At 39.3% G+C, this 27,356-nt stretch overlaps 1 protein-coding gene across 1 annotated transcript; it reads left to right on the top strand.

Annotated features, from left to right (window-relative positions):
- The first annotated feature begins 23,790 nt into the window (after window positions 1-23,790).
- Window positions 23,791-26,549, top strand: LOC131033203 (pentatricopeptide repeat-containing protein At4g02750). The gene has a single exon (XM_057964361.2). The coding sequence runs from the start codon at window positions 23,926-23,928 to the stop codon at window positions 26,254-26,256; it is 2,331 nt and encodes a 776-aa protein (XP_057820344.1). The 5' UTR covers window positions 23,791-23,925; the 3' UTR covers window positions 26,257-26,549.
- The last annotated feature ends 807 nt before the right edge of the window (window positions 26,550-27,356 follow it).

Below are 27,356 nucleotides of genomic sequence, written 5' to 3'. Positions count from 1 at the left end.
TAGAGGACATGGGAGATATGGTAGGAAGAATAGAGTGGATGAACTTTGCCCTCAAGCATAGAGGTTTCCATTTGTAAAAAGGTGATATGTAAGATTGTCATAGTATTTAGCACCATCTGAATAAGTGTTCTCAAACTTTTCAAAGATAGAGACCCAACCCACACTTGGAACCTCTGGAAAATTCAACTAAACATTTCTAGCAACTAGGAAGCAGACTCAAAAGGGAAGAAGAATCCCAAACTGGATCAAGGTACTTAGTCTTTGATTACCCATGTGTGTGCAAGTGGGTTCATTCTAGCTCATATGATCATTGTAATCTTCAGAATCCAACATGGCTAGCTACATGAGTTACCTTGACTTCAAAAGCATCCTGGATAGAGCCTCGCTGCCAGCGAGCGTCCATAGCCCCGACGAGGTTATTGCTGTAATCTCACAAATATTGCTCCATTGCTAGCCAGACGTCCATAGCCCCGATGGAGTTACTTGCATGTTCCCATAGCCAATCATTTTGATATTGCATTTCATTGCATTTTGCTTTTCTTGATATTCATTTTCTTGCTCATGCTTTTGATATTTCCTTTTTTTTATTTTTATTTTTTTTAATTTTTTAATTTTTCTCGCATTGGCTTGTAAGTGATAAAACTTACATGGGTCTGATAATTACAGTGGCGCTGAAGCAAGATTTTAGATTTTTCACTAGCCATGTCTTCAATTTAAGAGATCACAATGATTTAGAGCAATCGATTAAGTGTATGAGATATAGTAATCAAAAGATGTCGGTACCAAGATACAATAAGTGGTTCTTTTCTGGATTGAGTGTGTATCCCAACCAAAAGAAAATGTTAAAGAAGGACAACCTCGGATTCTGAAGCATTTCATGAATAGATATCTAGGAAAAGGACTGAACATGAGATTCGAGCATGGGCAAGTATGTGACAAAATGACACAAACACCTATCTCACAGATGAAGGATTTTATGCGAAGGATTGAATGAAAGGGATGGAAGGATAGAAAAGAGGTGTTGGATAATAGATAGAATGTTTGAAGATTTGTGCAGGGATAGAGGGAAATGTATTCAAGATGAGTGTTGGTACTTGAGAAGTGATGAAGAGATGGAGGAAAATTGAATTTTTGGGATAGAAGGACCCTAAATAGATAGAGGAAATGATAGAAGAATAGTTTTGGAAAGATGTTTAGATAGAGGGTTGAAAGAATTTCAAAGATGTGCTCCTCGATCTTTCTTATGGATCATTTGAGGTGATGGATTGGTGGATGGAGGGAGGTAAGGACCCAAGATAGATGGAAGGGATGAAGAGTTTGATTGTGGAATGAAAGGACCTAAGATAGATTTAGAAGAAGAAGAGTTTGACTTTGGAATGAAAGGACCTAAGATAGATTTGGAAGAAGAGATTGACTTTGGAATGAAAGGACCTAAGATAGATTTGGAGGATGAAGAGATTACTTGATCTTGATCTTGACTTGGAGTAGGATCATTTGAGTTTGTGCTTTTCTCTTGATTTTGAATTAGAATAGTGGAGGAGATGGAAGGGATATCATGCTCTTGCTTAGGAGGTGGATGTTGAATGGGACTCTGCTCTTGAGATGAAAGGGGATCATCGGTGATGGAATACCAAAATTTTAGGGGATCATCATAAGATTCTTGACAGGTGGGATCTTGATCAAAAATGGGATTAGATTGGAGAGCCATGATATCGTGATCTTGATTTAGGCTAGGACTCATTTCCTTTGACAGAGTTTCCTTTTTCTCGGTTTGATGATGAATGGTCATACGAATGATAAAAGTTGATGTTTTTGATAGTTTGATGTAGAGAAATTTACTCCTGTTGATAAGGGTCTTAGGACTAGGTTGTCTGTTCTTTAACTTAGTTTTGTGATGAAGACTTGTTTGTCTCAAAATATGAGAAGTGCTCATACACGAATGATCAATGGTTTCCTTTGATGTTTGGATTGAGATACTTTGTTTGGAAACTTAAGTCTACTTTTATCAAATGAAGGTTTAGATGCCCCCTCACGACAAAGTGTGTCAAATGATATGGATAAAGTCTCCCGATATAGAAACTTGATTTGACAACTTAAGGTTTAAACTTGGTATGTTGTTTGATAGAATCCTTTAGATGATGGACCTTTTGATCAAGGTGATGATAATACCTGATTTTGATAGGATAAAGTCTTATCTTTAGCTAGTTTTGGATTTGACAACTTTTGTTCTAAGACTGACTTGTTTGATTTGGAAATGATTTCTCTGGTGTTTTGATTTGATTTCTTGTGATCGCGTTTGATATTGGACCTGAAAGGATACTCAAGAAGTTTGAAAACTTTTTCTAGAGAGGATTACTTGGTTTGGTTTTCCCCGAATCTTGTTGGATGAAAGTCTTTCCTAAAGATAGTTGAAATGTTGATAACCATCTCAAAAGATGTTTTGTTGGATATGGAAATCTTCTCCACTTTATGATTTTTCCTTGTTTGAACGGATTTTTTAGTTTGATTGTTGGATACTTTGCAAGATATTTTAACATTTGTGACAAGAATACATAGCACACATGAAGACAATGATCATCCTAATGCTAAACATTGAGTGTATATTCTTTTGAGGATGTGTTCAAATCCTCGATGTTATCACTGGTTTGATTTACAACAAAAGACACATCAGATAGACTCTTTATTCAAAGGTCATTGACAATATCATAGCCCACTAGTCTCGATACTCCGTCAGCTCAAATAGCCTTGTCACCCCCTAGAGGGCACCTGTTTTTTTGCCTTTTTCCAGAAATTAACTCAAAGTGAATTGCTTCACAATTGAGTAGTTATCTTGGGAGATATATGGTGAGTAATCTTGGGGGCGGATTCTTCCCCACCCTTGCACTATGATATTGCCAATGTTTGGCGACTGACTCAGCTCAGAGTTTCTAATGCTAAGGTTCTTAATCAGGCTTCATGTTCGGCCGTCAGTGATAAACTCCCTTAGGAGGCTTCCCAACCTTTAGAACAAAGGCTTTACATATCTCAAGGATACTGGGGGAAGGCTAATCACTGCGCGCAACCGTTGAAAAGGACTTTCGTCACTTTCCACATTTGATTATAGTGGGTTGGAATACTTGGCGTCAAAGTCATTTCCCACTTAGGTTGTTCCCTTCACACTGGCCAAAGAATGGCTTTAAAAGTTTTTCAGGCCCTCGGGAAGGCAGGCCTGCTAAAGGATGTAAATGCTTGAAGTACAAAAAGCTTAAGAGTGGTTTGGCTTTTTGGTCACCCAGTTATGGGGAGAGCATATACCTTCCACTTTCGAGACAAGGCAAACAAGGTTCTTTTTAGCCTTCAAGACAATGATTTGCTAACTTCTATTTGGAGATATTGCTCCAACAAGCATGATGTTCTTTTTAACCCTTCATAGCAAAGTGTGTATTTCCAAAACTTTTGTAAAACAAGCCTGGTCAACAAAAGTAAATTGTGATTTGGATCAACAAAATTTAAAGTCGATAGGGGAAAGTTTTCCCTCTTTGCTTTGTACAAAAATGAAGATGAGGTTCTTTTACTTTGCAAAATGAAGTGAATCCTTTTAAACACCAAAGGATGGTGAGGTTCTTTTTAAAACTTTTGCTAAAGTAAAGATTGTTGATTCTTTTTACAGCTTCCAAAATGAAGTGTTTTTCCTAACTTGCAGGAATGAAAGGTTTGCTTTGTTGTTCTTTTTACCATGCAATAAAGAAAGATGAATTTTCTTTTAAAACACCAAAAAGGAAGGCATGAAGTTCATTTTATGCATCCAAATAAAATGATGAGAATTATTTTAACTTTTGCAAAAAGGAGAGTGAGTTCTTTTTAACCAACTTTTGTTGAAAGAAAGTAAAAAAGAAACTTAAAGCCTCTAAACTTGCTTCTTCCCCTGCACAAAAAATATTAGAACCTGCACACAGTCAATGATCAAATGTTAGTGTGGGCTTACACAAGCCTAAATTTTGATCTTGGTTACAAATTTTACAATCCTGATCCTGAAATGCCTTGAAATTTGACTAAGTCTGAAATTTGGAAGATCTTCCAAAAACTAGATTTTGCATTGCAACTCCTAGAGGTCTGAAACTCCTCTCAAACATCCTGAAAGTATATATGGAATATAACTTAAAGTATAAGAAAGAGAAAAGAGAAGAGGAAATGTCACTTATACTTAAATGTTATATTCCATATATATTATGTCTCCCACAAGCCTAATTTTTGACTTTGTCATAAATTTTTGGCTCTGCCAACTCTATGCGCTAAGAAATGATGTCTATGCGCTAAGAAAAAGCCCCTACGCGCTATTATGTTCCCCCAATGCGCTAAGTTGTTTTCCCGATGCGCTATTTTGTTTTTCTCCCGCGTTGATACCTACAGGAAAATATTAGTGTTTTGATGCGCTAAAAGATTGACTTCACGCCCTGGATGATAGACTCCACACACTAAACAGTGGACTAGATGCGCTAGGCTGTTAACCGGATGCGCTACTTTGTTTTGTTTCCGCGTTGAGGCCTACACGAAAAACTTAACGGAGGTCACGCGCTAATGTTTGAATTGCACGTGCTAGATGATGGTCTCCACGCGCTGAACAGTGGATTGGATGCGCTACTCTGTTTACTGGATGCGCTAAACAGTCAACTTAACGCGCTAATTCATTTTTCCCGCGGACCTGCAAAAGTGGTTAAATTCAAAAACCGATTTGATATATGGGGTCTAGCCCCACGGTGGGTGCCAGAAATGTATGTGGGAAAAGTGGGCTGATAGAATTCAATATGTAAAAATATGTGATAATACTAGTCCACACACACACACATGACTTCTTGATGCAAGCTATGGAGTAACGTAGTGTTACTCAGCTTCCCAAGGAGGGTCCCATGGTTCTCTATCTCACAATGTCCCTCAAACCAATGTTTTTGCTCTCAGATCACTGAGCAAAATGGTTTAGGGATGGTAAATATGAGAACGAGAGATGCTTTGATAGGTTTTAGTATGAAATGGAGATTAAGGTATGTATGATTCTAAAATGCAATACACTAGATGATAAGATGACGAGGTTAGTATGAATACTATCCTAACATACTATATTTAATCTATGATTGAGCTAAAATGATAAAAAAAATACTCTAGCATGCATATTTAGTCTAATTCCTGATCTAAAAGAGGCTAAATGATGAACATATATGAAATGAAAAAGCTTGAAAATATTTGAGCATAAGTGTAATGCTTCAAATTTGAAAGATGATTGTTGAGAATGGAGGAATGAGAGCTCTATTTATAGCATAAACCGGGCAATGGATGGTCAAGATTGAAAGGTTTAATCAAGGGCCAGGTTTGAAAGTTGGGGATCCATGTGCACAATTGGCACCAATGAAATGGTGACAAATGTCAACATAGGGTTGAGTTGAGAGAAGAGGTTGGAGGCATTAAAGGCCTGAGAAGACCTCATGGTTATCTAAAGGCTAAGGGTCAAGTCTAAGTTAGGCTTACCCACTGGATTAAGAGTTAATCCAAAGATAAACCTTTGTGCAAATGATTAAAAGATAATCATGGTCAAAGCATTAATGGCCTGATGAGACCCTTGGGTTGGATAGAGGTTGAGTCAAAACAAATGTTTTAACCATGTGGGAGGGTTTGAATTAACCATTAATGGTTATTGGAGACTTTAGGGATTAAGTGGTTGAAGGTTGGAAGCCTTCAATGGTTTTCAAAAACTTTTAAGGGTTTTGGTGGTTAAAGGTTGAAAACCTTTAATGGTTATCAAAGACTTTAAGCCATTTGAGAAGTGACTTCCCTTTGCTTAGGGATGTGATAAAATTTAGAGGAGGGTTAGGTTAATTAGAAGTGTTTAGAAGATTCTAGAAGGGATTAGAAAGGGGTTTGGGATTTTGCAAGTGGATGGAGAGATAATAGGTTTTAATTGAATTAAATGATTTAATTCAATTTGGTTGCAATTTGGGAAATTAAATAAAATAGATTTATTTAATTTGGGATAACTATTTAATTAAATTTGAATTTAATTAAAAGTGGATAGGGGGATTTAATTGAATAAAATGATTTATTCATTAAATGGTATAGTGAATTTAATTTAAATAAATTGAGTAATTTACTTAATTAAATAGAGGAATGTGGATAATTTAATTAAATTGGATTTAATTAAATAGAGAAATGAACATAAAATATTCATTTAGGAATATGGTCATTTTTATACGTCTACATTAGTAACACTCAAATTTTATCTTTTTAAGAGAGGCCTGCCAAGGGATCGATACTCTGGGGAACGACCTCGAGCAGTAAATCCTTCGAGCCACTATAGAAATCAGGTGAGAGCGAAAGTTGTAGCCTTGGGTATAGCTGTTCCTACAGTGTAACTGGCCGAAAGGACAAATGGGTCCCACCACCAGTTACAAGGCTCTTAAGTGAGTCACTGCAGAATGAACTTATGTCCAAAAACATCGAACATGACTAAACACCTTTAAGTAGTATCCCACCCGTTCTATTGATTGAGGATATTTGCGATATAATTTAGTGCAAGAGCATAGATGGTTTTTCTCCCAAGATACTCACCATACATATTTCCTTGAGTAGAAACATAGCTTTTTGAAAAGTCACTTGTGACTTGATAAAAGTGGTGACTCCCCCATCATAGGGATCATCTATTTGGTATGCTCATGCAAGACTTAGTATATCACATCCTTACCTGCCATGGCAGGATTCATAAGGTATGTAGTACCAAAGTTGAAGAAATATCAAGATGTGGGCTAAATTTATCACAACTAGCCATTTGACCTTAGGGATAAAAAGTGTTTGAAGTATGTTCGTTTTAAAGACCAAAGTGCAAATTGAGCCGACTTCAGGCTTTGGAAATACACCTTACAATATATGTAAAGGAAGGGTCATATACAAGTCCAAGGATTGGGTTGATCTAGACCCATACTCATTTGTGTCTTTTGGGCAACATTCTTGTGTTTGTGTGTTTGCTTTGTTTTCTTGTCAAAGAAAAATCAAAAATCACTTTCAAAACAAAGTATTCATCCAACCAAACATTTTTCAAAACAACCAAAAACATCAAAAACAAAGTGCAAACGACAAAAAGTCAAATTTTATGACCATTCTTCACATCTTGCGAAAGAAGAAGCGTCATCAAAATATCAACTTGAAAAGAAGATCATTAAGCTCAAAGGCTTTGATCAAAAGGAGGAAATTCTTCTATATCAATAGACAAATCTTTGTCTCCCATAGAGTTTTTCTGCATCACATGCGTCTCTACCTTCAAGGCAAAACAAACGAATTTGATTTAGAATCATTGAACCGCAGAGCTTTTATGCAATATAGAGCTCTGAGTTATCACAAAAACCAAGGAGGTAAGATTAATCCCAACTTTTTCCCAAACGTCTGTATCACATACAACACAGCTCAAGAAGTGCCACCAACGCCCAAAAGGGAAGAGGTAGAATTTGTTCCATTTATGACACAAAGTTTTTATTGAAGTTGAAAACATTTCATCCATCATCTTATTCATACATTATCACTTCATCATCAATTCATTCCAAACTCTCAAAACATTAAGAGGTTCTTGTCCCAAAGTTCTCTTTTAGATATTGCTTGAATCAAACACTTCACATCACTTTTTAGATTGTTTCTACGTCTAGGATAAGCTCATCCTAAGAGACACATCTACGCAGGTTAAAACTAGTTCATGAGTGAATCCTCTCATTACTAGGTAGTTAAATTTGTAACGCATCTCAGATTTCTCTACACCTTATCACATCAAAATCTTATCAAACAAGCAAGCAATTCAAAGAAGGAATTTCGGTTACATCTACCTTAAAAGTGCTAGAGATCCACATGCAACACAATTCACCAAACCATCAAATCTCTCATTTTGTCAAAAACTCATCATCATTTTAACACAACTTCAACAAAAGCTTGTAAACAAAATGGCCCAAACCCGATCACAGTCAAGGCAACGAGAAATAGAAATGGAAGAAGAAGAAGAGGAAAATCTCAATGAATTTCAAGAAGCACTTGGAGGAAATGCAAATGACGAAAACCCAAGTACTCCCACTCCTGCAACAATAGAAAGGGCTCAGCATAACCCTCTCTTTAATAGACTGTTTGACGAAATACTCAGGAGCAATGCAGATGCTCACTTCTTAAAACTCGCTCAAGAAGGAGCAAAACTCCCCTCTGACTTTGATCTGGCCCAATTAAGACAAGCATCAGAATGACAAAGTCGCAATGAAGAGGAAAGAGGTAGAGATCCCATCAGATATAACATTCCTCGAGGTAACCCACCACCTCCTCCTCCAACTAAAATGGAGATGTTGCAGCAACAAGTCGAGAATCTCGCCCAACAAATTCATATTGGTGTCAAGACTAACCAATTCTCACTCAATGACATCTGTCCCTATCCTTTTGATAGGAATCTTTATATGCCACCCTTTCCACAAGGATTCAAAACACCCAAATTTGAAAAATATAGAGGAAAGGGAGATCCCCGTGATCTTGTCAGAGAATTTCATTCTGCTTGTCTCGAAGTGGCATATGAAGACACATACCTCATGCACCTTTTTCCCCAAAGCTTGGGAGGAACAACCACATCATGGTTTTCCCGACTATCAGGTGGCATTAGAACATTTGAGGAACTCATCCAGAAGTTCCTAGCTCATTACTCTCATAACATTGAATGCGACATCACCATGGCTGATCTGTGCAACACTAAACAAAAACCAGGTGAACTATTCTCAGTATTCCTGCAACGATGGCGCCAAATGTCTAGCAGACGTTCTTTTCAGTTACCTGAATGAGAACTAGTGGAAATATTCATTTCCAACTTAAACGAAGAAATGGAATTTCACCTGGATGTCAAAGACATAGACTCTTTTAATGATATGATCACCAAGGGTTTGAAATGTGAAAGGGCACTTATCAAGAAAGGACTCATCAAAATATTTAATGAACCAAAAGATGGTCCTCGCCCATGCTTCAATAGCGATAAACCAAACTTCTAGAATAAAAACAAGAATATCGTCAATGATGGGGTTGTGGATGCCTGGACTATCCAAAATGCACAACCTGTGGTTCGGTTTGCGAGACAAAATCCTCCACCTCAGAATAACACAAATGTTCCTTCCAATCAATGTCGCATCACATCTCATGATGAACCAAGACCTCGTCAGCAAAAATAGAAACGCACATACACTCCCTTAGGGGAACCCATTGAAACAGTATTGCGACAACTCATTTCTCAAAATTTGGTCACTCTACCTAAACTATCAAACTATGAGCCTCAGGTCAAACCGGCATGGTGGAGAGATACTGAACACTGTAAATTCCATCAAGGGAGAGGACACAAGACAAGTAATTGCCACCGATTAAAAGATCTTATTCAGGATCTTATTGACCGAGGAGAAATTGAAATTGAAGGACATGACCCAAAAACAACCAATAATGATCATCTGATGTTCAAAAATCCACTTCCATCACAAGATCAAAGGGATCCTTCCACTTCCAGACGAGGCACTGATACCACAGATTATACGCAGGCTACGTATAATTACACTATAAATCATCTGTATGATGCCAATGAACAAGTTGCAACCATAACCTTCAAAAATCCCAACTCAAATTGCAATGTTGTTACACATCGCGGTAAGGTTACCATAAAGGCAACTCCACAAGGCACCACCTCCATCCCAAAGCAATACAATCTTGTGGAACAATTAGATAAAATGTCTACGCTTATATCCATTTTAGAGCTATTGCGCCTATCGCCCTCTCATAAAACTATCTTGGATCAAGCACTCCAAGAGGCATCAGTCCCTGCAAATCTGAATACAGACCAATTTCAAGCCATGGTTGGAAGTCTAAGGTCATCACCTTGTCTCACTTTTTCTGAAAGTGACAACTCTTCCTTCCAACAACCTCATAACGCTTCACTACACATTGAAGGCTTTATCAACCAGCATAGGATCAAACGAGTCTTGATAGATAATGGAGCAGGCCTGAATATTTGTACACTATAGTTGGTCACAACATTGGGATATGCAGTAGAATCAGTGGATCCTCGTAAGAAGATCACAATCAAAGCTTATGACGATGCAGAGCAGTCATCCAAAGGAGCTGTGGTACTACCAATCCGAGTGGGCCCTGTGGTAAAGCACATCATCTGTCAAGTTCTGGACCTTCCTCTGCCATATAATCTATTGTTAGGGAGACCCTGGATACATGTCATGCAAGCAGTTCCATCTACCTACCATCAATGTATCAAGTTCCCACATAACGGTGTAGAGATCACAATCCTGGGCGATGCAAATCCCTTTGCATATTGCCATAATATCAGCCATCAACCAGAGATTACCATTCCTAATAATAGAGAAGCCATTTCCTCCACCTCATATATAAGTCCTGCCTCTCTCACCAGTTCAAACACCACCATACCAAAGCAAGAAAAGCTTAAGATGAAAGTAGTAGAGGAAGGCCCTGGGGAATACAACTTAAGTCAACTCTTTTGTGTGGGACAAATGCCCACTTCTCCTAGAACACATGGTAAACCACAACAGTTACTCCAGCAACCACTAATCACGCCAGCATGTGCTTTAACGCCTTTCATCCTTGGAAAGAGTCAAGAAGAAGAAACCCAAGATGAGGACTTAGTGGACTGGATCTATAAAGATCCCATCACCACTGATATACCGCAAGTTAAACTTCCTACAGATCAGTATGGCAAAGGTCTCCTCATTATGCAAAGAATGGGGTATGATGGTCAGAGTGCTTTGGGATATTGCAAACAAGGACGACATGAACCTCTGCTGCCAGAATTAAAGCCCAAAGGTAATACAGGCCTAGGCTTTGAAAAATAGGTCTTTCCTAAACTCAAATTCCAAGGAAAACCCAGCAAACCATTATGTCAGCCTACTGCAAAAAGGGTACCTTTCATTATCAAAGCAACATCGAGCACCATCACAACTGCCCCATCGAGACTCAGAATCCCAACACAGCCATCACCAATGTCAATCATCCCACCAATCGAACCAGTAATCCCATCCGCAGCAGCCATCACATCAGCAGCACCATTAGCAGCACCAATAGAAGTAACTGAGTCAATATTACCGATACTCCAAGTACCATATTCTTTTATCCCCATCAACCGTCCTGTAGCACCAATCACTATAAAGGTACATCAACCAATCACACCTGCAGTATTTAACTCAAAAGACATCCCAGTATGGTATAGTAATCGGATGCTGGAAAGTGACTCAGAGACTGACTCACATGAGTGGGAATTTGATTCTGTACAGCTTAACACTTCAGATGAGGAAGATGCATCACTACCTCCACCACGCAAAGACATCCCTATTTATGGAGAAGCACAGATAAAGACCACTTGGGTTCCTGAACTGGAAACATCTTCCATAGACCCTACGTCTCATCCTATGCCTGATTCTGACAGGGAGAGTACCATTAACGACCTTCACCATAACGTCTTAACCCTCACTGATACATCTAACGCACTTAATCTAATCGATGAAGTAATGCCCATTATCCACCCTGAACTCATCGAATGGAACCAACCAAATCCCCTATGTCTTGACTTCTTCCAAAATGATGAGGCCATCATTGACTTTTTGGAATTAAGGGATAACCTACCAAGCGGGGATCACAAAGCTGGATTCGCCATTGAACTTAATAGCGTAGCATACTTCGGGGCGGATGCCAAACCTTTCAGCTGCAAAAATATAACAATAAAACAAGGATCTTCCAATGAAAACCACACTGTGGCACTATTTGATCCAACAAAAGTAAAAAGAAAGAGCGTATCCAATGGTGAAAACCTCTCTGAGGCGCCTGAGGATGAAGGGTTTGACATTCTCCCTGCTAGTACACAATAGGAACGATCAATGATTCTCATCAAGGAAACCAAAGAATACAATGTGGGGACTCCTGAAAATCCTCACTTCGTACATCTGGCATCTCTTCTCACTCCAGAAGAACAGCCTAAGTTTATAGAATTCTTCTAGAAGCGTCAGATCAACTTTGCATGGTCATATGCAGACATGCCTGGGCTTGATCCTGATTTAGTCATGCATCACCTTACCGTAGCAGAAGGAGCCAAACCTGTCAAGCAGAAGCTTCGTAAGATACATCCTCAAATTGTAGTACTAGTCAAAACAGAACTCAAGAAACTCCTAGATGTTGGTTTCATTAGACCAATTGATTATGCAGAATGGATCTCCAATATTGTGCCTATCGACAAACCAAAAGGGGGCATCCGCATTTGTACTGACTTCAGAGATCTGAATAAGGCCTGTCCTAAGGATGACTTCCCCCTTCCAAATATCGACGTCATAGTGGATCTGACAGCGGGACATGCCATGCTTTCACTTATGGATGGCTTTTCAGGATACAATCAGATAAAGATTGCACCAGAAGATCAACATAAGACAACCTTCACTTGTCCATGGGGCACATATTGCTGGAATGTGATGCCTTTCGGTCTCAAGAATGCAGGAGCAACCTATCAAAGAGCAATGACCACCATCTTCCATGACATGGTGCATACTATGATGGAAGATTATGTTGATGACTTACTAGCAAAATCACTCACCAGAGAAGGGCATCTCCACATCTTAGATAAAATCTTTGATAGATTGGAACAATACCATGTTCGACTTAACCCAAAGAAATGTGTCTTTGGAGTAACCTCCGGGAAACTTCTAGGATACATTGTCTCAAGCAAAGGCATTGAGGTCGACCCAGCAAAGGTTAAGGCAATCATGGATATGCCACCACCAAAGAATATCAGTCAGCTAAAGACATTACAAGGGCGACTTCAATCCATCCGAGATTCATTGCACAATTGGCTGATAAGTGTCACCCATTTACACACCTGCTACACAAGAACATCCGCTTTCAGTGGGATGCCCGATGCCAGCAAGCATTTCAGACGCTTAAAGACTATCTCATGAATCCACCATTGTTGATGCCACCAGATCCAAGTAGACCGTTGTTACTCTATATCTCAGCAACAAGTACAGCATTGGGTGTACTACTGGCACAACATAATACAGAAGAAAAAGAGTGTGTTGTTTACTACATCTCTCGCACACTGGTGGGCTATGAACTCAATTACACACCTATTGAGCGAGCTTGCCTAGCAATAATCTTAGCAGCCATTAAACTAAGGCACTATCTGTTAACACACAAAGTGCAACTCATTGCAAAGATTGATCCACTCAAGTATTTACTCAACAAAGCAGCATTGACAGGTCGCTTGGCCAAATGGGTGATGATTCTAAGTGAATTTGACATCGAGTATGTAGACCGTAAAGCTATCAAAGGTCAAGTTATTGTAGATCAGTTGGCCGATGCACCCCTCATAGGCAATCATCCTCTCATTTCCAATTTTTCAGATGAAGAGATATTCATGATCACAACAACACAGCCATGGAAACTATACTTTGATGGTTCATACACTAGGCACGGCTCGGGGGCAAGCATTCTGTTTATCACGCCTCAAGGTGATAGCATCCCGAAGTCTTACAGGCTCACATTTCCATGCACCAACAACATCGCAGAGTATGAGGCCTTGATCATAGGACTCAGGCTAGCCGTACAATGGAAATTACGAGAACTGCAAGTATATGACGACTCCCAACTGGTCATTCGACAAGCAACCGATGAATATCAGACCAAGGATGATAAACTCATGCCATATAAGCAAATGGTGGACAATCTAAAGACATCATTTACTACTATCACTTTTGAGCAGATACCAAGAGATCAGAATCGAGCTGTTGACGCTATGGCTACCATCGCATCTCTTCTAGATCTTCCACAGAATTCAACACGTTACGAGTTCTTGGTCGAACAGCTTTGGATTCCCACTTATGATATCCCCGAATCCGAAATGATATGTCACCTTGTCGGTTCTGAATCCCCATGGTATGGTGAATTCTACACCTATCTCCGCGATCACACCCTTCCTCCCAACCAATCCAATAACCAACGTAAAACCTTCATTCGCCAAACTGCTCGATATACCATTATTGCCGAAACCCTATACTGACGCAGTCTTGATGGTACTCTCCTTCGATGTCTGGAACAAGATGAGATAACAAAGGCTTTGGAAGAAGTCCATGAGGGAATTTGCAGGACTCATTCAAGTGGTCCATCACTCGCTAAGAAACTCCTGTGCAATGGATACTATTGGCCATCTATGGAAAAGGATTCCTACTACTTTGTCAGAAAATGCAAGAAATGTCAAGTTCATGGCGACCTGATACATGCACCAGCACAGGAGCTACAACCAATCACGACACCATGGCCTTTTTGTCAATGGGGTCTTGACCTTGTGGGTAAGATCCATCCATCTTCATCCAATGGCCATAAATTCATTATTACCGCCACCGAATATTTCACAAAGTGGATCGAAGCTGTTCCACTTACCCAAGTCACCGGCAAGCAGATCACCTCATTCATCCTCAACTACCTCATCTGCCAGTATGGTGTACCCATGTCCATCATCACAAATAACGGTCTTCCTTTCAAAAATCAGGATGTCCGTGAACTTTGTGAAAAATTTCATATCCAACACCGCTTTTCCACTCCCTATTACCCACAAGGCAATGGTCAGGCCGAAGCATCCAATAAAAACATATCGAGGATCCTAAAGAAGACAGTCAATGATGCTGGCCGTGATTGGCATGTTCAACTCAATCCAGCGCTATGGGCATATTGAACTAGCATTCGAACCCCTACAAGTGCAACTCCTTATTCGTTGGTCTATGGTGCAGAAGCTATCTTGCCTATTGAGGTCGAGATACCATCATTACAAGTTTCCTTGCACAATCTCATCGATGATGAAGCATACAGAGTCTCACACCTCCAAGACTTAGAATTACTTGATGAGAAGCAACAAGCTGCATACAATCATCTCAAAGCCTATCAGCAGCACATGAGCAGAAGCTACAATCACTGAGTTAGACCTCGTACATTTGAGGTAGGTGATTTTATTCTACGAGAGAATCCTCGCAACCAACCAAACAGAGAACATCAGGGCAAGTTTGAATCAAACTGGCTGGGCCCATATGTTGTCACTGCTGTGTTCGGGTCCGGGGCATATCAGTTGGCTACATCAGAAGGAGAACCGCTTGCAGATCCAATCAACAACATGCACCTAAAACGGTTTTATACCTGAAGTGTACAAAGCATCAGGCTCCCCTACATACCAGAAAATACCAAAAACATTCAGAAAAATGTCCTGAAGAAAATACAAAAACATTCAAAAAAAAAAAGTAGTATCATGCATCCAAACGATGAACAACCACTCTGGTGGCACCTTGGGTAAGTACGATGGTGAAAACCTAGCAAACAGGCGCCACTCGTAAAGGCTCTGACTCCATTGTCTTTCAGGCTCGTTGTGATCACATTCATACACACATCCATCCATCCAAAAACCATGGCTTGTTATTCATCTGCAATTATGATAGTACTCCATACATCTTGCATCCCGCTTTTTCATAGTCATGTCTAAAACTGGGGGCAATGCCTTTAACCTATTGATGGAAGTGGATTCTACATTGTCTTATGATTCATTAAGTTCTTCATTCACGCAATCATCAAAATACCAAAAACATTGGAAAATGTCTCAACAAAATACCAAAAACATTCAAAACAACACAAAATCCAAAAACATTCAAAACAATTCAAAATCCAAAAACATCGACAAACCATTGAAAAATCACACAAAAACATGGCAACACCTTGTACATACTCATCGGGCAAATACCAAAACAAACATTGACAAACTACTCACACGATGACCATTTACCAATCAAACCACACAATCAACATCAAACACTCAAAATTGTCTTCAACAAGGATGCATCCTTCCTTACCAAAACAAAGACAAAATTGACGTTTTCTTTGACAAGAAAATTATGATTAAGCTATCAAATACTTGGTTGATTTGTGAGTACAATCATTCATTTATCTGTATCGAGATCTTTCAGCATTGTTTTGTATTGTTTGCGCATTATTTTCGATGAAGTTCTGGGGCATGTACTAATGGTGTCTATGCGGGAAGTTCACCAAGCTACGTGATCATAGGCAAAAATACAGTCATCGATCACTACGGCTTGCTGACTACAGTGTATACCTCGACCATATGAGCATGAACCATTACCAAGGATCCATATTCTTTATTCTTTATGTATATACTGTTTGTTTGCAAGTACAATGCTCATTCTTTGGTTCCTCCTCATCCAAATTGGATAAAGGTTTTTATCTCTTAGTACGGTATGCACTTGTCTCAGGATATGATCAGCCTAAGATCAAGGAGGACGATCCAAGTCATGCATGAATGACGATAATCCTTGTCTGTTCCGCAAGCAATACTCTGATCGACTTGACCCTTATATCAAGTTGTTTGTATTAACTTGCTATATAAAATCCATGTAAGGAATACTCGGGTCATCTTGAATCATTATGTCAAGATGCTTGTATTCTCTTCCAACATTTTAAAGCTCAATGATGAAAATAGAGCACTATGGATCGTCATTTCATCTCATCTGTTTATATATTGCATTCTGTTGCATATCACCCATCCATTCACTCATTCATATATAGGATTTTTATGCAAAAAGTGACCATTAAAACTGGTCTTGGATACAATCACGACCGAGTACTCTGATACATCATAAATGCATCATGCAAAGTCTCAAAAACCTTGCATTCCTCATGGTCATATCATCATCGCATTTAGTTGCATCTTGCATTAAGTACATTCATGTCATTTTTAACTTAACATTGCATAAAGTTCATTTTGGACATTAGTTTTCATTAAACATTTGCGTCATTGCATCAATCATAAATAATTAGATTCATTCGTGGGATTAAATTGTCTTTGATTATATTAAGTCATTTACTAGGCATTCATATAGTGTCGATTATCCATCATCATTTTATCATCCTTTATCATTTATTATTGCATACATTCATTTATAGTTAAAGGTGCATTCATTCATTACTAAGTATCTTATTATGCTCATTTTAGGATTCATTCACATTGCATTCATTATCCTCTTTTTAATTGCATTAAGGTGCAGTTATTAAAACATTAGTTATAATATCATCACATTATCATTTGTACTTAAATCATATTTAAAGCATTTAGAATCATAAAACCATTTGTTTCCAAAACACATTGGTTCATACCATTTTATAAATATCCATTTTACATATGCATTCGTTTAAAGACATTATCATATAAACATTTGTATTTTACATTTTGTTTATCCATATTACATTCATCTAAAAACATCTAGATGCATATCCATACATAAAATCATTCATTCAACCATTGCATTAACATCATCATCAATGCATAAGAAACCCCAAAATCCTGTTCATAAATCATTATAAGCATACATCATCATCATGACATCACATATATAAAGCATTATGTCAAAAATCAAACAAATCATACACATATAAACCTGCATTCATATGTCAGTATCCAACATCATAAATCATCATAAAAACATGCATATAAGAAACATCTCATCAAATGCATACATATACACATATCCATCTAAGCAATAAACTCATCATCCTGCATAAACATTCATACATAATCAACTGCATATCATCAAAAAATGGGATCTCCTCATATATATCATCTCATATATCAGAGTACAATGAAGTCTACAAAATCGGCTACCAAGAGCCATCCAAGATACAGTCCAAAAAAAATAGACAATGATACAATACATATATGCAAAAATGCTCTCTCAAATGCCACTCTGGCCAGATGTTGTACCACCACCACCATCGCCACTTGCTCTCCCACTGGTGCCTGCACCACCTAATCCATCTCTCTGTGGAGGCCTCATCGAACCACCACTCACTCCTGCATCCCCTGATCTCTCCCTCCGCAGCGGACCCATCACACCCCCACTGCTCTGCATCCTCTGCGATCGCTCTGATCTGGCCTGTCGCATCTATGAATAGCTAAGAACTCGCTGACTAACTGGCACCACCTGCTCATATAAACCCCGCCAGTAGTCTATCTCCGCCTGTGCTCGTCGCATCTCCCTCATCACCTCCCCCGTAGGCCCCTGTGCTCCTACTCCAACCCGCACTCTCTCCTGTAGCTCCACCAATCTCTCCACTACACTATCCCTCTCCCGCAACATCACCGCCAGCTCTGACTCCCATGCAAATAGCTGCACATCTCTAGCTGCCACCTCCGCCTCCAAATCCTCTATCCGAGTCTGCAAACGTACTATCATATGATCTCGCAGATCTCCAGTAGCTCCCTCCCCGGTATCCATAGCTGCCTCACCTGCACCACCCTCTCCAGTAGTCCCCTCCCCCCTGTCCATCAGGATCTCCCTCTCCATCCCCCTCCCACTCAGCTGAACTCCTCCCTGTATCAATGGTCCCTGTGATATCTGTAGAGGAAGTCCACCTCTCCCTCTCCGCTGACTCTGCATCCTCAACCCTCCTCCTCCTCCTCCTCCTCCTCCTCCTCCTCCTCCTCCTCGACCTCCTGCCCTCCTCTGTCTCCACCCCCTCTCATCCTCAAAAGCTGGGATCAGCTCTGCTGGATCAGAGATCCGTAAGATTGGGTGCGTTGCCCGGTATTGCATGTACTCATCTGTAACACTTGCATCCACGACCCTCGATCGTATGTCCCACGGTCTCGCCTGCAGTGTCCGTAACTCTGCTAGTGCCTGATCATATGGTAGCACTGGCTCCCATGCGTACCTCTCCCGAATAACTCGAGCATACTCTCCTGATCCACTGGGCAGTCCCTGCTGCCGCCCAAACTGTCTCAGCACTCTCCCAGGCACCTGTCTCTCCACATGGTATGCGGTCCTCCCAATGAGGAATCGGGTCATAAAAACATAAGGCAGTGCCTCTGCATCATCATCCCATGGCTCGCACTCCAAGTATGGTCGCCATATCACTGCATCCAGATCATCTAATGCCCGTCGCCACCACTCTAACTTCCCCAAGTGGGGCTGACTCATCATGCCGCTATACATAAACATGTACGACTGATCTACTACCCGGAATCTCAGACTCACCGGTCGACTCACTGGTAGGTGCTCCCAAGCCCAAATATGCAGCAGCGTCATGCCCACTGCTAAGGAACCCCTCCCCCGGTAAACCACCTCATGGAGCTCCTGGTACAGGTGCACCAGCACGCACGACCCCCACGCAAATCGGGTCCCCTCGATCATCATCATCTCGATAACCTGTCCCCATCCGACAGCCAAACCATGTGATCGCCTGTCAGGACACAGAAGACCTCTCACAATACCTGATAAAACTGTTGGAAGAGGCTCATATAACGCCGCTATCTCCTCCCAGGCAATGGAACCATCATCAATGAAAATGTCTTCATCAAAAAACCTCTGCACTGCAAGAGTCCCCTAGGATCTATCATATGTGACCAGCTCCCGTCGAATCGGAATCTGCAGGATACACCCCACATCCTCCAAGGTCACTGTCATCTCCCCCTGTGCCAAATGGAAGGTGCACGTCTCGCTGTGCCACCGCTCTGCTAGTGCTATGATCAAATCGTGATTCATATGAATCACGGGCATGTGCATCACCTCATATAGTCCCGTCATGACAATGCAGTCTATCTCCGCCTGTGTCAATCGATCTCGCAACCCCTGTGTCGCAGGATGTCGCTCACGTAACTGCAACATGCGTAGCTCCTCCTGCACATGGACATTTATCAATCACCATCAATTGTTTTTTTTTCAAACTTTCTTAAGTTTAAACCTAGACTATCAACAGATACTTTGATCAAGTATCTTCGGGTTTCAACAAGTAAGCAATCATGGCCACCTAGACTTCAATAGGCATTTATCCTAACAAATGACCTAAGTGTTATCAGGCTGCTATGGTTCAAAACAACTCCCACTTCACCTTGCCATCCATCAATCATTGACATCGGAAGATTTTCTTCATCCAAACTGGGGCATCTCTTTATCCTAAACACAAAAGCGCTATTTTACCATCAAAAGCGCTAGTTTCCCAACAATAGCGCTACAACCCTAGCAAAAGCGCTCAAGCAGCTATCCCATAGCACTCAAACTATAAATGCGCTCAAACAACTACACAGTAGCACTAATAAAGTTCCATAGCGCTCACACATGCCCTCAATAGTGCTTATTAATCAACAACGCTTAAACTTGCATACAATAGCGCTACTACAAAACAAAAGCGCTCAAACAATGAGGCAATAGCGCCATTGCGGTGCAATAGCGCTAGTTCATGGAGCAAAAGCACCAAAACCGTAGTTCCAGCGCTCTTGCTCTGCCTTGACTTGGACTCAGCTAAAAACCTATCCAAAATGCATAAAAAATTAAATTTTTGAATTTGCGTACCGCTGATCCATAGTCGTCTGGGCGCTGCAACCGTCGAACTCGCTCAAATCTATGCTCGGTAATCGGTATCGGCATCCCGACTGTTGCTCACTCCTCCAAAAGGTCACTATCAGAGCTCTGATTTCCAACTGGTCGCAGTCACAAATGATCCTGTTTTCATCCCTTTCACCCCATTTATATCCTTCACCGTCACCGTAACTTCCCCCCGCTCACCGCCATGGTCCCTGTGAACTTCCCAAACCCCCCATTTCTCCATTTTTCCCCCGTTTTCTTCTATTTTTCACCCGTATGGCTAACTTCTTCTCTTCTACCACCCTGCCAATTTTCATTTTTTTTCGAGAGATCGCCTGATTTTTTGAAATTTTTCGACTCATCTCTCAAGGGGGCATACCACCCATTAAATTTACATTTTATGGGGCATTTTCTTCACACCATTTTTTCTTTCTTTGAAACGACGCGATAAACTGTATCGTCTCAAAGAGGGGCAAATGTAGTCACACAAATCTGTCTAGCTTAACTTAATAAATATTCGCTATTTATTTGATTAAAAATCCACTAGCCACTAGTTAATTAAATTAATATTTAATTAATTCATCCCCAAACATTCTTCTATTAATTAAATAAATTATTCAATTTATTTTAATTAATTCATTAAACCAAATACAAATCAATTAAATAAATAAAATCTATTTATTTAATTAAATCCCCTTTTTCCTCTTTTAAATAAATTAAATAAAACATTTATTTAAATCATTATCCCCACCCCACTTGCATTTTCCTACAAATGCAACTTGCACACATTTATTGAAATAAATAAATTTTATTTTAATAAAATCTTATTTTCCCTCACCCACCAAATCCACTTGCAAAATCTAATCCCCTTCTAAATTCTTCTAACCCCTTCCTAATTAGCCTAATCTATCCCCTAATTATTGTCACATTCCTAAGCAAAATGGAGTCACTTCTCAAAGACTCCAAAGTCTTTGAAAAGCATTTAATGTTTTGTGTGTTCAACAAATTAACCCCCAAAGTCTTCCAAGACCACTAATGGCTCTTACATGACCATTTATGGCTCTTACATAACCATTTATGGTTATTTCAAACTTGTCTCCCCAAACATTTATTGTTTTGACCATATTCATCCATTTCACATTTGCACAAGAATTTATCCATTGGATAAAAGCTTTATTCTTTGAATAAAGAGTTTATTCATTCAACCAACCTTGACTTTAACTCCCAAAGTCATGTCAAGCATTTAATGCTTATTCCTTCCCCTCTCAACCTATCTCACATTGACACTTGTCATCCTGGGATTGGGTTGAAAGCCATCACATGGATTTGAAATCATTCAATCCTGACCCTTGTTGAGATTACTCAATCTCAACCAATCTCAACCATCCATTGCTCCATTTTTCCTATAAATAGAGCCCATTTCTTCATAATCCAGATCCTGAAAACTTGTATGCATTTAAGCTATGGGCATTTTAAGAAAGCATTTTAGCATAATTAACTCATATATTGTCATTTTGGATAAAATCAATCATTTTAGCATCAATAGCTTAATATTTGTTTCTTTATTTACATTTAGAGCAATATTTCAATCTCAATCCTCCATAAGCATCCATAGTGCAAAAAGCTGCTGAGAGCTACACTATTTTGGAACTTGGAGAGGAGAGGAATAAGGGAGAAAGAGCTAAGAGCATGTTAAGAGGCATTTGGAGATGCCTCATTATCTTTGTTTCATTAGTTAGATATATTAGCATGATTTTAGTGTCTCTCTTGATATGCCTGTTTAGATTAGTCTTTAATTAAATAACACTAACGGTTTCTTGTGTGTTTTGTGTTGTTTCTCTTAGACTAACCTTGTCCATTTTGCAGGGCATCAGTAACCTTTTGTTTGTTAGCAAGGGTTGGATTAAGAATCTCTTATAGGTTTCATATGTGATTAGAGGAAGCATGTATTGGGATGTGTGACTCGATGGTTCTCATTTGGTTGTTCATATGGAGGAATGCAATTAGGGTGGTTGATGTTTTAACAGATTTGCATGAGACTTTATAAGCGCATTGTAATCTTGTTATTTGAGATAATAAATTGAACATGTAGGTCCTTTTGGAAGCTTATTTTTTGGTTGAAATGGCTTTCCCTAGGTATATTTGGTGTTATTTTGCGGTTTGTTTTGTTATTATTTTGCATTATGAATTTTGAATATATTTATTTTTATATTTTCCTCTTAAATGAGGGTTATGTGAAAATTATTTAGATTATGTTGCTAGGGCTCATGTTTAGTTCTTTAGATAGTTATAGTTGCTTATAGGGACTCGTATGTATTTCTCTTAGACTCTACACAACAAAGGACAAACTCACACAATGACACCTTATAGGGTCCATTACTTTACATGCATATTTGCGAGTGCTACATACTTTAAGATGCATAATCATTTTAGGATTCACATGTGCCTCAAAGTGGACAAAATGTAATGATGAATTTGCATGGCTATGGCATTTCTCATTTAGTTTTAGATAAGTTTTGAGGGTATTGCATTAATGCATTGATGTATTGACAAGTAATGTAATTTTGCTAAAATTCAAAATCCCTACCCTATGCAACCTACCCATTCATTACATATATTCTTATACAGTTTTTTTAAAACCATGTTCACATATCCCTATATATTCATCCCATCCATACATTTATTGCACCTAGAAACAGATACTTATATGCACCCGATTGCAATGTTGAACTATACCCTTTTATGTTCAGGGTCATTTGTATAGTTGCAAGATTAACCCCACAATTGAAAAATTGAGCTTTTCAAATTTAAACTTGGTTAACTTTCATATATATCATTCTAATCAATGGTTAACTAAACACAAACTTGTGTGATATTGTTTTGTTCTTGTATTTAAATGCATTTACTTTAATCATTTGATCACATAAAGGAAAATCCTTTCATCATCCTATTCTAAAGAGTTATACGTTAGGATTTGATGCACTAAAGAGAATCTAGATCTACACGATCATTATAACATAAACAAAATTGAAAGTGTCGTCTAACATATGTAAGATTGAAAAGTGTCATTTTTTAATGATACACACATTTCAGTTGGTTGACCTACTAAAAACATGTATGACATCCCTACAAAAGTATTTTTAAATATCACTAGTTCCTAGATATTAAGAAAGGTTAAAAACATAAAAACAAATTAAATAAAAATTTCTACAAATTACCTAATTAGTTTGAAAAGTTTAAGTTTAAAACATTTTTACTACTATAAACTCCATCTTAGATCCCTAAACCCCTTTCTTTTTTTTCCTAAACTCTTTATTGTGCTTGTGACTTATTTCAAAATATTCATTCAAATCCTCCAGTTTTCAATCACAAAATTGAATGCCATTATTTATTACATTTATATACGGTAGTTACGGAACAATGGATTTCATACTGTCAATATATCAAATTCAAAATTTGGTTCGCTATGAATTTCTAAATTACAGAGGCGAATATGAATTCAGCAACTAAAGCAATTCAAGGAAGAAATCCTATTAAGTTGAAGACCAACACGGTGGAAAAGAAACCCAATTCAGAAACCTCAAAAGTCCCCTGTAAAAACCTTGTGCACGTTCTAACCTTAACTGACAGTCCTGTAGACATTTCCACTTACAACTCTCTGCTGCAGGATTCCATTAAGAGGAAATCCTTATCACAAGGGAAATTAGTCCATGCCCACATCAATACAACAGGATGCATTCCCAACCGGTTTTTGTTAACAACTCTTCTCAACATGTACGCCAAATGTGGAAGCCTGGCAGAAGCTCGAAGAGTCTTCGATCAGATGGGAAAAAGAGATGAAATAACATGGACTGGAATGATAGCAGCTTATGCTAAAAATGGTGTTTTTGAGGAAGCTCTGGGCTTGTTTTACGAAATGCAAAAGAAAGGTATGAAACCGAATCAATTTACCTTTGCGAGTGTAATCAGAGCTTGTCCTAATTTAGCCGTCCTTAAAGATATTCATGAGCAGATTGTTAACAATGGCTTTGAGTCCGATGCTTTCGTGGGGAGTTCCCTGGTTGACATGTATGGGAAATTTGGAAATTTAGAGAATGCACGCGAAGTGTTTGATAAAATACCCGAACCGGATTTAGTAACCTGGAATGCCATGGTGGCGGGATATGCGAGGAACGGGCATCTAGAGGAGGCTCTGGATTTGTTTCAGAAAATGGAAAAGAGAGATGTTTATTCGTGGAATGGGATGATTGCGGGATATGCACAGAATGGGCTGGTTGATAAGGCAATGGACTTGTTCCAGAGAATGCCTCAGAGAGACCAAGTTTCGTGGAATAGTGTGATTAGTGGGTACGCACAGAATGGCCAGGTTGAGGAGACACTGAAACTGTTTGACAAAATGCCTCGACGAGACGTCGTGTCATGGAACACTATGATTGCAGCATATGCGCAGAATGGGGATATTGACAAGGCTTGTGAGCTCTTTCAGAAAATGCCTCAGCCCGACCTGGTGTCGTGGAATTCCATGATCACAGTATATGCACAGAATGGACGTATTGACGAAGCCCTTGAACTCTTTCACAGGATTGCCAAACCAAATGTTGTATCATGGAATGCAATTATTGCAGGACATGCACAGAGTGGGAATGGGCAGGAGGCCCTGAAGCTTTATGACCAAATGCACAGTGCAGGTGTGAAGCCAGATGCTAAAACGTTTGCCACTGTCCTTTCTGCATGTGGCGAACTGGCAGCTTTAGAAGAGGGAATTGATATCCACAAGGAAATAACAAAGGGGGGATTTCAGTCAGAAATTTTTGTGGCCAATGCCCTTGTAGACATGTATGCAAAATGTGGGATCATAGAGAAGGCCTGTGATGTGTTTGACAAGATGCCTCAGCGAAATACTGTCTCTTGGACATCAATGATTGCAGCTTATGCTATGCATGGCCGTGGCATTGAGGCTCTTGAATTCTTTGAGAAAATGCAACTCCTGGGCACAAAGCCAGACAATGTCACATTCATTTGTGTTTTGGCAGCTTGCTGCCATGCAGGTCTTGTAGATAAGGGCTTGGAGTATTTTGATTGCATGAAACAGGCTTACAATCTCAATCCTTCAATGGAGCACTATGCCTGCATGGTTGACCTTCTTGGCCGTGCTGGGCGTCTTGAGGAGGCACATGATTTCATCAACAAAATGCCAATAAAACCTGATGCTAATGTGTGGGGATGTCTGCTTGGTGCCTGTAGGGTACATAACAATGTTGAACTTGGAGAAACAGTCGCAAATCATCTTTTTCAGTTGGACCCTGATAATGCTGCACCTTATGTATTGCTGTCAAACATATATGCTGCAGCTGGCAGGTGGGGTGAGATTGAAAAGGTAAGGAATCTTATGAAAGAAAAGAGTGTAAAAAAAACACCTGGATGCAGTTGGATTGAGGTCAATAAGAATATACACACCTTTGTTGTGGGAGACAAGTCACACCCTCAAATGCAGAAGATTTATGACGAGCTGGAAAGATTGTCAACAGAGATGAAGGAGGCAGGTTATGTGCAAGACAAAAGATTTGTCCTGAATGATGTTGAAGATGAGCAAAAGGAACAAATTCTTTGTCACCATAGTGAAAAGTTGGCGATTGCATTTGGGCTTATCAACACAGCTCCTGGGACACCCATTCGCATCATCAAAAACCTGAGAGCATGTGGGGATTGCCACTCTGCTACTAAGTTTATCTCCAAAATTGTTGCCCGAGAAATTATTGTGAGGGACGCTAGCCGTTTCCACCATTTCAAGGATGGAGGATGTTCCTGTGGGGACTACTGGTGATGCAGAGTGAACTGGGTTTGAAGCATAGACTTATGTCATAGCATATTTTTTATGCAGGATTGTAGCGAATTGTTTACTATTTAGTTTTTTGTTATGATGAAGAGGAGCGTTATGCTTGTGTGATCTAAGCTTCTATGCTTTGGCAACCCTGCCATCACAAGAAATATCAAGCAAGAAGTCCCATCTAGCAAGTTGTGGAATCATGGCTGGTGTATATTATTTAAAATGATGTTACATTGAATGGTCTTCTTCAAATAATTTTGTTGTTTATAGGTTTATGTCATTTGTGAAAATCACAATCATTTTTTGAGAAAAAGAAAGCTGATAAGCTTGTACAATAGAATTAGTATAGGGAAGAGAATCCAGTAGCCGAACGCATTTCAATTGTTATGATTGTTAGAGTAAAGTAATTAATTAACTTTACTCTCCTCTTAAGATTTCTCTTTATGCATACATTAGTCATTTAATAATTAATATTTAATAATTAAATGCTCTCACCTTAGGGTTAGGTTTTCCTTTCGATGTTGATCTCCTTTATAAGGATTGATCTCTTGTATTATTGTCATTCTCTTGATTCATTTTTCTCTGATAATAAATCTTTTTCACTTTGTCAGAGTCAAAACCGTTGTATTCGTTCTCTCTCTTTCTCTGTGACAGGTTTCTTGCATGCAGGTTTCTTTGGGTTCTGTGGATTTGTATTTCTCAAATCCTACATGGTATCAGAGCCATATCTGCTGCAGCTTGTTCAAACTATTGAAAGATCTTGAGATTTAGGTTTTGGTTGCATCAGATCTTTTTTTGTTTTCTGTTTTTTATTTTGGAATTGGGGGGTATTTTTTTTTTTTAGTGCACTTTGAGCCCAAACGGACCACACCGTTGAGCTCGTAGCGCCCCAAAACCCCTATTTTCATATAAAATTCGTCCGATTTGGACACCGTTGCTCCAGAAGGCAAAATTTTTTTGCCTCAAAAAATTAAAAAAAAAATAAAAAACGCAGTTTTTTTATTTACAAAAGGTGCAGCCATTTGGAGGCACGCGCTGCCGGTGCGCCGCCCGGCGGACACTGCCCGGCCACCGCCGCCGGCAGTTCCCACCGGCCG

Source organism: Cryptomeria japonica, chromosome 6, assembly GCF_030272615.1.
Source record: "Cryptomeria japonica chromosome 6, Sugi_1.0, whole genome shotgun sequence".
Classification (NCBI taxonomy): Eukaryota; Viridiplantae; Streptophyta; class Pinopsida; order Cupressales; family Cupressaceae; genus Cryptomeria; species Cryptomeria japonica.
Note: the sequence above shows the minus strand (reverse complement) of the source record. Positions and strands in the feature narration are given on the sequence as shown.